Raw genomic sequence first — 12,500 nt, 5'->3', positions numbered from 1 at the left:
AAATTTAACAGCGAGATTTGTAACTAAATGAATCAGTTCAATCACTAATGGCACATATCAATTCCAGCCTCCTCCCTTATATTTATTTATTAATACGTCAATAAAATAGAAAATAACTATTCATTAATGTATATAGATAAAAATAATAACTCAGCTTGTCATTAATTTTTTTCAATTCATTTTAATTTCATTTCAAATTCAAACTGTCCAACAAAAATTGGAGTCGGAGTCGACCTGTTTTTAGCGACTCCAGCTCCGACTCCTTTTACCCCAAAATTTGCCCGACTCCAATTCCACAGCCCTGGTAGTTATGCAATATAGAAGCACACGAAGAGAAAAGTTTTGGTTTGAGTTAAAAGATTCAGTTCCCAATTATTATGTCATCAACACTGTGCAGGACGTGCAAAATGGAATGATTTAGAAATTATGCAATCCAGAGAAGTTATTACGATTGAACAAAAAAGATGCTGAAATTTTTTTTAAATTATGTTTAATATCATTTAATTTGTATTACTCTTATAAAAACACACTAATACACATAAAAATGTCTAAACAGTAATCATATCATTATCATAGTTTCTAACAACAGAATTACAAAGAATATCCAATAATTATTTTGATGGAATTGCAAAAAAATAAACTTCTTGCCTTTTTTACTTCGAAAATACTGTCTGCGAATGGCTGAAAAGGTTAAATCAGCAATTCATCTTGATACAGTTTCTATGGCTGAATGGGCTGTGAATGGCTGACTGAAGAATTTGGCTCTTATGAATATGCAGGTACTTATGATTTTTCTCAGTTTCTTTCAGCAAGCTCATAAGAGTTTGGCAATTATACATAATTTAATTATATATATATTCATTAAATCATGTATCATCAAGCCATGATAAAATCTAATAATTTTATTATGATTAAAATTTTTAGCTTAATTTAAAATGGAAGGTAAATAATGAATTAATCTTTCAATATATTTATGTATACCTTGAAGGCACTTCTCTATAAGAAGCAGATATTCATAATTTTGACAAATTTGCTGTTTGCAGATTTTCTGACTCTAAACATAAGGTGACACTGATTTTCAAAAAATAAAGGCTTTCTCCCAAAAGACAGCTTAATAAAGGTACATTTGACTTGAATTATTCATATACTTAATTCATGCAGGATGCTAGCTGCATTGATTGCCTAAAATGAAAAAAATACTGTCAATTCACACTAAAGGAACAAGACTGAATTTGTCACTCTCAGATTTTACAGGTAAAGGTAGAAAGAAGTGGGCTGGCTACTAGAATTCAGGGTTCGTACACATTTCCTTACATGAAAATTAAGGACTTTTAAGGACCATCAAAGAAAAAATTAAGGACCTATCAGCAAACAAACAAACAAAAAAAAAAAAAAAGAATAGAATAAAGCACCTATCCATTTAAGAAACTAACAAAAGTGTGTATTATGCACTATTATTAAATTCAATTTAATACTTAACATAAAACAATTTTGAAAATTAAACTAACTCGCTACAAGTTATGAAGAAGATAACATTAAATTAAGAGCATAATTTCTTGAAAAACTTGTATAAGTGTATTTCACACTAATAACAGCCACAGATATTTTAGAGATTTACATGATTATTATTTAACTTATTTGATATTTATTTAAACACAGTCAACTACTATTATAATTGCAATGTAAGAATATTTTGCAGATTAAAATAACAGATTTGTAAACATACAATTTATTTCTTTGGTTTTTTGAAAGATACTAGAATAATAAACTATGCAATAAAAGATACAAAACATTTATGCTTTTTTAAAATCTGAAATTTTTTCAGATATTTTAACATCTAATTTATTTATGTCTATTTCATTTTCTTTAACTATTCTTCTAAGTTTATTTGCTTTGATAAACAAATCAATGTTCCTGCTCGTCTCAGCTTCATCTGCTAAAAGCGTCTATCGAAGCTGCTGCTGATCTCATTTCTTAATTAATTTCGATATTAAGAATACCTCCAGAAAATTTTATGTAATCAAATTCTGTGCATTGAGAAATGTATGATGAGTCACTTAAATTTTCAATTTCAACTGCTTTATTTACAGAGAAGCCCCTTTCCACAAAGGCCTGTCCATGTGACAAGATAAGAATCATTTTCACTATTTTCCATACTTTAGAATAGTGGAAATCATGAAAATAAGTGAGAAATGTGTCAAGAGAAAGACTTTGAGAATCAAAAGTAGAAAATTCATGTAGATTTCTCTTAACTACTTTGTCTAGAAACTCTCCAAACTGCAGCAGAATTTCATCACAATTATCTTGTAAAACACATTTTTTCCGCGTTAATATGGTTAGAACTATTTTCATTTTGTTCTGGGCTTTTTCTGGACTTTTAGCCATCAACTGTGGGTCTATACAAGATGCATTTCGAATAAGAGAATAATTTATTGGACATTTAGCCATTAAGTGTTGTACCATTGTTAAGACACATTGTTGACCTTCTTGTTTCAATGCAAAACTTGCAGCTTGTGAAATGTCCTTCTTGCGGCATTTATCATTCATTAACTGCTCAGCAATGAATCCCAAATAAACTTTACTTTTATCATTATAACAATTTGGATCATTAAAATTAAATTTATAAAGATTTTCTGCTTTAATTATTTTTGAATATTCTAGTTTCAAAATTTTAAAGTGCTAAAAGCAATCATTTACAAGTTTTAAGATATCTTCAGCAAAAAAGGTAATAAGTGGTTTATCGCTTTGATAATATTCAAGGAAAGGCAATAATATTTTCGAAAGAGAGAGAAAAAAATTTAATTTTATAAGAAATGTTTTATCCTTAGTAGCCTCCTAAATATTTGAGAAGGATTTCAATGAATTTTTTTTAAACTGCCCCATTTCAACTTTTTTAACGTATAGTAGCAAGTCATCTCATATTTCAATGGCTCTTTCAACTGCTGGGACATTTTGCAACCATCGGTAAAAGCAGAATTTCACAGCAGAAAATTTTATTCAAAACATTATTTCTTTATCTATCAGATGTTGGAGCAAAGATAAAAATTCTGCAATAATTGGTTTTATTGTTAAACAAAAATGTATGAATTTTTCTTAAGCATTATATTTTAACACTTAAAAAATGAACTATATAGATAAAAAATTTCTACATCGCGAAATATTCTAGGCAAGCATTTCTGCAGAGATTCCGTTACATCACTAAAATTGCCATAAGAATGCTATATTGGCAACACCATGAACACGTTTTCTCCGTGTAGCAACCATTTCGCTTTCATTGTCATTTTCATTGTCATGTGTATTATGTCATTTTCTTTTAATTTATTAATCTTCCGTTTCTTTTATTTTTTCCTTATCATTTCAGCACTTACTTTTTATTCAGGATTTAGCTTTCATTTTAATTTCTAGTTATAAATAGGTGAAATTAGCTTAATAACAAAAGATAATTTCAATCATTATCACAATGAAATTTTATATCGACCAACTATTTGGATAACTGATGTGATATTAAAATTCAATAACATTCTTCTGAAAGCAGTATTCCTTTTATAAAAATACTTAATAAAATTCTAGTATACGGTGCAGCCTTGGTGCAATTTTGAAAATTATCGCCAACACCAAAATGACCTGTTTAACTACTCATTGTATATGCCCCGTTTACTGCTCATCATAAAGTTGCCAAAAGTAGCCAAATCCCTTATGCAACGGATACCTTGTGCATAGGATTAAACCAAATACTTAATTGTCTATTGAAGCTTCAAAACGTATTTCTGAACTTCACTTTTTTTTTGGCTAGCGTTACCGAATTTGCCCTTGGCGACCTAAAATCGAAATGGAGCCAATAGATTTCCTGCGAAATCGATAGCAGACCCTCTGCAGAAATAAACTCATAATCCCAATATCCCATACATATATGTGCCTAATTTATGGCTTAATTCAAACAAACACAGAAATTAAGGTAAGCAAAACCGTGTAAAAACAAATTGAAATGATAAAACAAAACTTAGCTTTCATGTGAATTTTCAGCGCTGACTCTCCCATTCTAGAAATTTCAATTTGTTTCAGACAAAGACCACATTTAGCTTTATAAGGATTGTCATCCATCAATATCCAGTCTTTGTAGTCAGCTTGATGAAGCCACAGTTTATTGAAAATGCACTTTCCAGGCATCTCATTCCTATTGGCGTCGGAGGGGTTGTGGCCTTCCAAGTTGGAATTGTTCTAATTTTGGCAAATATTTTCAGAATTCCCCCCCTTTTTTTTCTTCGAGCACCTTCATCATCACTTTCGCCTCTTAAAGAACTTCCGGCTTCACGCTTTCATCACAATCTGCATAAATTTATGGATAACACCTGTTTGGAAAGATTGGGTGAATAGCCAATCAGACACCCGATACTTTCGTCCTAGGGTAGCTAATTGTTTTTTTATCGTTTGCAACGCAAATACGCCAACAGATTGGTTAAGATCCATGTAATTTTAATTCCATATTCATGAGAAATCGCACTTCACGCTTATAATGGCAATCATTAGAAATGATAAGAAATGTCAAATGAGCAAAATTAAGGACCGTTTATTCATTTTGACCAAAATTAAGGACTTTTAAGGACAAAAATCATTTTTGAAAAATTTAAGGACTTTTAAGGACCGTATGAACCTTGGAATTTCACCATTGGTCAAACAGGTATAATCCCATCATGCTAACTGTACAGCTTTATCTCAGTTTTGATGGAGAACACCTGAGATCCAAAGTCTCAGGCCTCTCTTGCTCTAAAACCAAACTACTCAAGAGAGCTTTTGTTTTGCAAACATCCATGCTTTCTCTCAGATTTAGACCTGGGCCCAATGATATGGCAGTCAGCATCGCTACCATACTGCTCAGGACAGCTCTCAGATGTTGCTACAAAAGAAGTTATATGGCTTTACAGACATTATTTTGAAGACATAAAAATCAAAATTAAGAGGAAAACAGCCGAAAACATAATGCTACAAATTAGCTAACTTCTTTGGTCCTTGCTATAAAAAACTCAGTTAATGTAATTAATAGATATTTAATTTCCCAAGTCTTAAAAATTTCAAATGTAATTTTCAGTAATAATTATTAGCCTAACTGCAATCTTTGGCTCAGAATTAATTAAAACTAATCAAAAGGTATTTGCGCCTTTGAAAATATTTAGTGAACATTGGCTATAAATGCATTAGTTAATTATTTAGGAAAATTAAAAAAATATCATTTTACTCACCATTATTTTGATTTTCCTTTGCTGTAGAAGTTTTCTTATCAATTAATGATGAATCTGTTACCTGACTATGTTTCTTACTAATGAAAGATGTATCTGTATCAAAATCTGGACTGCAATGAGAAAAGATGTTATATGTTTTAGCTCTCACAGTTTTTACCATTTTAGTTTCCTTGGACTTACTTCTAGACGATGCAAATTCTCTGTCAATTTCATCTTTGAATGATTTATTACGAGTGCAACAGGCATCCTTTAACAAAAAAGACATACTGAATATGAAGAAGTGCTTAAATTTTCAAAAGCTAATTAAAATAGAATATGAATGAAATGGATATTTTCAATGATACAGGTATTGCTAAAGCAAAATATTAGCAATTCTGCTTTATTTCTGATTTTATCTTCTAAGGAAAAAAAAAAAAAAAAATGCTTCTTAGTAAATATTATTGAAATGAAAAATGTATTTCAAAAGTGAAACTAAAAGAAAAAAAGAGGGAGGAAAAAAACAAGTTGTTGCAATTCTATTTCAAAATGACAGAACTGAAGCAATTTCATCCGATTTTTCTTCCTATATGAACTGCTTTTTTAACAGCTAATATCACAAATATATTTATATATTTAATTAAGGAATTTTTATTGAAGTTCAAATTGCATTTACACATCAACCATACAAATACTGCTTTAATTAACCCTTTAACACATTAATAATTCAGTCAGGGCATAGAGTTTATCAATAAGATTTAATACAATTAGACATATAAACAATATCATACTTTATAGTCATAGTAGTAGTCTATTTTTACTTAATTTTAGAATAACTATAATACTGTAACAATTCTTGGTTGCCTATTTCATTCGCACTTGAATTTATTTTATTTTATTTTATTTTTTTATTTTTAATCTTACATTATAAAATAAACTTGTAGAGACATTAGGTATTTTTCAGAAGCGGAAGAATTGAAAAATTATCAAACGTCTTTGCCGGGAATCGAACCGCGGACCTCTGGATACCGGCCCAGTGTGCAGAACCATTATACCACACGAAGGCAGGAGAAATACCTTGCATACTTCCCCTTTTAAAGGATGACTGTTTTTTTTTTCCCAGGGGACCCAATTGCCAAATCCTGAGTGTGGAGAGTCCTCATCCACAACTCTTTTAGTTCCGGCACCACTGTAGAGACATTAGGTTAATTGGAAAATCCAGAGATGAAAAAAGAGCAGACGGCTTCTCTGGGAATCGAACCACGGACCTCTGGAATACCGGCCCAGTGTGCAGAACCACTATACCACGAAGGCACGCTAGAAAGAAGGGAGAAATACCTTATAAACTTATAGTATTAAGATTTTGTATTAAGTTGACTATTTCTAGGTGAATTGTAATTAAAATTGTTTTATATCCCCGTGCAATGCAGCACAAATTTTAATAACATTTTAATAATTCTCTTATTTTAAGAGAAAGCCACACTGGAAAGGAAATACAGGAGCATGCACATTTAACATTTAATAAATAGATATCTTGTAATTTATGTTTAAATTGAATAAATGCAATTGTATATTAGCTGTAATTGTAATTCTAATCTTTTGCTTTCCAGAAACCGAGAAAATAAAAATTACCAGATTGTTCTAACAAATGATTAAAAAGCTTTAAAAAGCCAGAGAAAAACATCTCAGTTTAGCTGTTTACTAAGTTGTTTACTTAGCTGCTGTAATTTTGAGATCGAATTAGCTTTCTCTGCGCTTTGAATTGTGTTCTATTTAACGTTTTAGTAGTTTAAAATATAACTACTGCGTGATATTGTACAAATATCTGTGAAGAAAAATTTCAGCATTTTGTTTTATTTCTTGTGATAAGAATAAATTTTATTAACTTTTCATCAGACTTCTGCATTCAATCTATTACGAACCCGTACGTACGCGTGCAACAATATTATTATTATCGCAGAAAGAGTCAACATATTATTCATTGATATAACTACTTTGCATTCACTTCCACTAATTACAGAAATAAGAACCAATAATTGCATCATGCTTAAACTAGAAAAAGTCACAGGAAGAATGACCTGCGATGCATACAGAAACAAGATAGTTAAAAAAAATGCCTAAATAAGAAAAAATAGTGGCTTGAGAATGTACTTTTCAGTACATTACATATTTAAATGTACTGCATTTAAAATAATGTAAATTAGTAATAACTAAAGAGTGAAAAACAGTTTTAATGTTAAATGCTCTTTCCTCCCTTGATTACAAAATAAAAGTAATAGTTTTTATATAAAATTTCTTTAAAAAGCTGTTTTTTCATTTTAGGTGCTATAAATATAATATAGTCATGATAACTGTAATTTAATAGAGTATGTGCCCTTTTTTTTAGCTGTTTATCAGTTTTCATGCAATTAATACTATTATCTAACTGTTTTTATTTGCTTATTGTTTACTGTATTTCTTTTATACTAATATCATGTTTCATTACTATATATTTCATATAATTTTAATTTGTGAGCACTTAAAGTGATTTTATAGGTTAAAATGTTTTATTACTTCATAATACTTTTAATTTGGGGTGAATAGTTGTTGAAACTGTGAAAATAATTTAAGGATAATTAGAAATGAAGGTTTTTGAAGACTACAGAGTCTTTGCAACAAATTCTGACACCAAAGAGGTAATATTATATTATTGCTCTTTAAATTGGCTATATATTGGAAGTTGTCAAGAAACACATTTTCAAAAAAGCCAAAATTGACTTTTTAGAAAGTTCTGGTGGCATGTTCCCTTTCATCTCCTCTTTAGTTAAGAGTATAAGTATGTTGAAATAATACGCTGTAAATTGAGAGACCCAAGTTAACTGAAAATTAGTTTAGCTTCTTTACAGGTTGACATAGTACTTACTAAGTAATTGGCATTAAAAGTTCATTACTTTTGCTTTGTGCAAAAGAGCACAAAAGTGTAATCTCACATTTCTTCTTGAGCTTTTCTGCGATCTAGTTCAGTTTTCTCAGCCGCCAGTCTGCAAACACTATTTGCTGGTCCTTTCAATTGTTTAAGACTTACAGTTTTGTATATGTCAACATTATGTCAGTAGTCCAAATTACTAACCTCACTGGTCCGAGATAAAACAATGAAATATTTTACCAGTCCTACGAGTAAATTGCATTGAGAAACACTGATCTAGTTTGTTTATCAAAACTGTTATTTTTTTAAACTGCAATTAGATCTAAATCTTCTATTTATCTAGCTTATTTAATCAGATCATTGTGGACCATAAACATACAATAATATAAATACAAATATATATATGAGTAATGATTTAGAAGTTAATTTATACAGACAGTAGCAATCATTGAAGCTGGCTGAACATTTCTTTTATCATTAACAAACACAGCTACAAACAACTTAATACAAAAATCACATCTGTTCCTTAAGAAATACATCAGTATCATTTAGATTTTTGAAGAACATCTGAAGTAGCAGTGGACAGCAAGCAGATTGGAGGTTGATAGGATAGCAGCGAGAGACAGAATGCAACATATCTAAAATGAAATCCCCATGCAGAATAATTTAGTTTCAATTGAGATTTGTTCCCAATGGCTAATTTTTTCCCAAATTTGATGTCATTATAAGCCAAAACAGCACTTTTCCATTTTGCCGGCGCAAGTGATAAAGTCGCCAAAAATGGTACAACCAATGCCAAATGGAATATCCTCTCTGGTAACCTTTTATGCCTAATTTTCAAAACAAGTCGCATCCATTTCTTATTAGATTGATGGTTTCTCTTAATACTGGCATACAGTTACATAAGAATTTTTACCAGATAGTTCAATTTTATGCCCTAAGGCCATTCGCGGTAATTAAGTCAATTAGGATGCAATCACACAGCTCACCTGAAGGCTAAACTGTAGGAAAAGCAAAGGGTTAAATTCATCAATTCTAATGCGAATGCACTAGCAAAGTAAAGCACTGCAGTTTTACATAATTTCTGAGTAAGCTATTCGTACGAAATGAAATAATTCTTGCATTTAAACTTGTATTCTAAATTAAGATTTAACTTCAAATTATTGTAGATAATTACAGAGACAATTAGACTTTTGTAGCGTAGTTTACGTGAAATGAGATCACTTGGGGTCACGTGATATGAAACGGCGAATCAGGATGTTGTACCATGAAAGCATAATAAATTCTTAAATTAATGTCTTTTTACAAAATTTTAAATGATATTAAAATGTTTATGCCTTCAAAATAAAAATTTCTTAGAACTAACATTTGCTAATATTTTTTTATGTGTATACTGTGTGTTGTCGCCAATAAAGTCTGCTTGGCGAGATTTGTGCCGACGAAATGGAAAAGTACCGCCAAAACTTTAAGGAAGTACCTGTATCATTAGTGTCATGCAAGAATTATATGACATGGATTAATTTTGAAATGATGCAGTTTAGAGAAATTCATTACAATTAGTTACTGCTTTTAAAATGCAAGGGGGAGATAATAAAACTAAAATAGACATTTATGGTTTTTGTATGTTCATTTTCATGTCGGTTTTGCATGTCCGAGATCGAGTCATTGACACTTCAACAATTCCAGATTTGGAATTTTTCTGGATATTATGTCATCAGTTTAAATCTAGTAAGATGACATATAGAAATTATAAAATTGAAAATATGAAATAGTGATTTATGAAATAATGAAGCATTTATGACCTTAAAGAAATTGAAATTTAAAAGATAAAGAAATAAACAAAGCTCAGTATTTAATTGTTTGCTTTATTAAAAAGTGGTCACATCAGCTCTGGCCCTGATCCTTGGGTTTTACTGAATAAAAAATCAACTATTTTTATTTCAAACAGCACTTAATGTAATCTTCTGGTGTATGAGCATAATTTAATCAGAGCTGATGAAGACACAATAAAGGCATTCATTGATGCAAACCAGCGAATAACAACTCACGAGATTGCTGATAGATTAAATTTATGGAATTCGACCGTGCATGATAATTCGAAATGCCTAAATTTAACTTCAAAGCTCAACATATGGATTTCTCACATTCTTAAGCTCTTCTTTAGCTTCAACTGGCCTTTCAGAATGCGATGCATCTTCAAGTTCAAAATTTTGAAATTTTGCAAAAGAGTTTTGGCTCTGGTATCCTGTCAATACATCTTTTCTATACACATTAGATAACTTTTTTTTTTTTTTTTTTTCTTGCTTGAACAGTATTTTTACCTTTTTGATAGCAAAAAAATAAAAATTGCCAAAAATGCTGCTTTTCACTTTCCATATGTTAAACGGCACCAAACAAAAACTACTGTGTAGAATCAATGCAACTTTCTCACAAACAAGCCTTCCTATCTCAGCTGTCAAAATATATAATGATTATGCAGCTTCAGTATGAAATTGGCTATGAAAAATTACAATTAAACCTTCTGTTGAAAAAAACCAAATTACTTTCCAAGCAACCCAACATACACACACATATATATATATACGAGGGCCATCCAGGAAGTAGATTACGTTTCCGTCTGTGTTCGCTAGGGGCGGGGCTAGCGCGGCCATCTTGGGGTCAGAGCGTTGCGCAGCTCAGTCTGCATCTAGCCGTGCTAGTGAGAGGTTCGTGCTGTGCTCCGTTCAGATACTGTGACGGTTTGAAATGTCTGCGTTAATTGAAAATCCCGCGAGCTGCGCTCAGTAATAAGGTTTCTGACTGCAAAAAACTGTAAACCGATAGAAATCTATCGGCAGCTTCATGAAGTGTATGGGGACAACATTATCACTGAAGGTGGAGTGCATCAGTGGGTCATAAGATTTCAAAATGGCCGAACCAATGTTCACGACGAAGATCGAAGTGGGAGACCCAGCATAGTGACCGCCGAACTTCTCGAAAAAGTCGATGCTAAAGTCCGTGAAAATCGAAATTTCACAATAACGGAACTTTCTTTGAGTTTTCCACAAATTTCGCGAAGTTTGTTGCACGAAATCATCAGCGAAAAGCTTGGTTACCACAAGTTTTGTGCAAGATGGATTCCAAAAATCTTGACAGAGGACCACAAAAATCAGCGAATGGCTGCAGCGTTGAACTTTTTGGACGCTTACCATAAGGATGGTGACTCTTTACTCGATCGCATCGTTACTGGTGACGAAACATGGGTGAAACATGTGAACTGTGAAACGAAATTGCAATCAATGCAGTGGGGGCACACAAGTTCTCCCCAAAAACCCAAGAAATGCATGCAAACAATGTCGGCAAGGAAGATGATGGCGACTGTTTTTTGGGACAGAAAAGGTGTAATTTTGGTGGACTTCCTGGAAAGAGGCACTACAATAAACTCTCAAAGGTATTGCCAAACTCTCCAAAAACTCAGAAGAGCAATTCAAAACAAGCGCAGAGGAATGTTGAGCTCTAAGATCTTGTTGATTCACGACAACGCCCGGCCCCACACGGCAAATGTCACTCGTAAAGTTCTTGAATCTTTTAAGTGGGAGTTGTTTCCTCATCCGCCGTACAGTCCCGACCTGGCACCGAGCGACTTCCACCTATTCCCAGCAATGAAGAAGTGGCTGGCTATGCAGCGTTTTGATGACGACGCACAGCTGCAAGAAGAGGTAACGAAGTGGTTGAAGGCGCAGGCGGCCGAATTTTTCGACGAAGGAATTTCCAAGCTCGTACATCGCTACGATAAATGCCTTAATTTGTATGGTGACTATGTAGAAAAGTAGTATTTGAGTGTGGCTTTCATCTGTATATAATAAAATTTGTTTCCTATACTTTGTTTATTTTTTTATTCCAAAACGTAATCTACTTTCTGGATAGCCCTCGTATATAATTTCTCCACCTTCCTTCTGGTAGCTTTAAGAAGATATATACTGTACAATTTTCAACTTAGAGAATTTCTTAAAAACAAAAACACTTTTTGATTTTCAATAACATTTTTTTGTATTACATAAATAATTTAACTCTTTCTCACTGATACAGTCCAAAATATGTCCTCCCCAAATATTGTATACAAATTTCAGTTGGAACAGATTTCCTTCCCATCTGACAAGCAGAATACCACAACATTAACGATAAACTATAAGGTATTTTCTCTCTTCTTTCTGCATGCCTTCATGGTGCAATAGCATATTCAGTGCATATTTGAGAGGTACAAGTTTGAATCCCTGCAAGGGCATTGCTTATTTTTCATATTTCTTGCTTAAAAAAAAAAATCCGAATGTTTCTATAGTTGCACCCAAACTAAAAGGTAGTAGATGATCATTCTTCACCATCAGGATTTGGTGATTGAGTCC

At 31.9% G+C, this 12,500-nt stretch overlaps 1 protein-coding gene across 1 annotated transcript in view; it reads right to left on the bottom strand.

Moving 5' to 3' along the window:
- PolQ (DNA polymerase theta) overlaps positions 1-12,500 on the bottom strand; it is a 123,888-nt gene that overhangs the window by 98,724 nt on the left and 12,664 nt on the right. Inside the window, exon 4 of the mRNA XM_085810254.1 lies at positions 5,238-5,484. Within this exon, the coding sequence (XP_085666380.1) occupies positions 5,238-5,484 (247 nt within the window). The remainder of the gene's footprint in view (positions 1-5,237; positions 5,485-12,500) is intronic.

This window comes from Stegodyphus dumicola, chromosome 2, assembly GCF_044657685.1.
Source record: "Stegodyphus dumicola isolate Sdum_Otavi_A_Nest chromosome 2, ASM4465768v1".
Classification (NCBI taxonomy): Eukaryota; Metazoa; Arthropoda; class Arachnida; order Araneae; family Eresidae; genus Stegodyphus; species Stegodyphus dumicola.
Note: the sequence above shows the minus strand (reverse complement) of the source record. Positions and strands in the feature narration are given on the sequence as shown.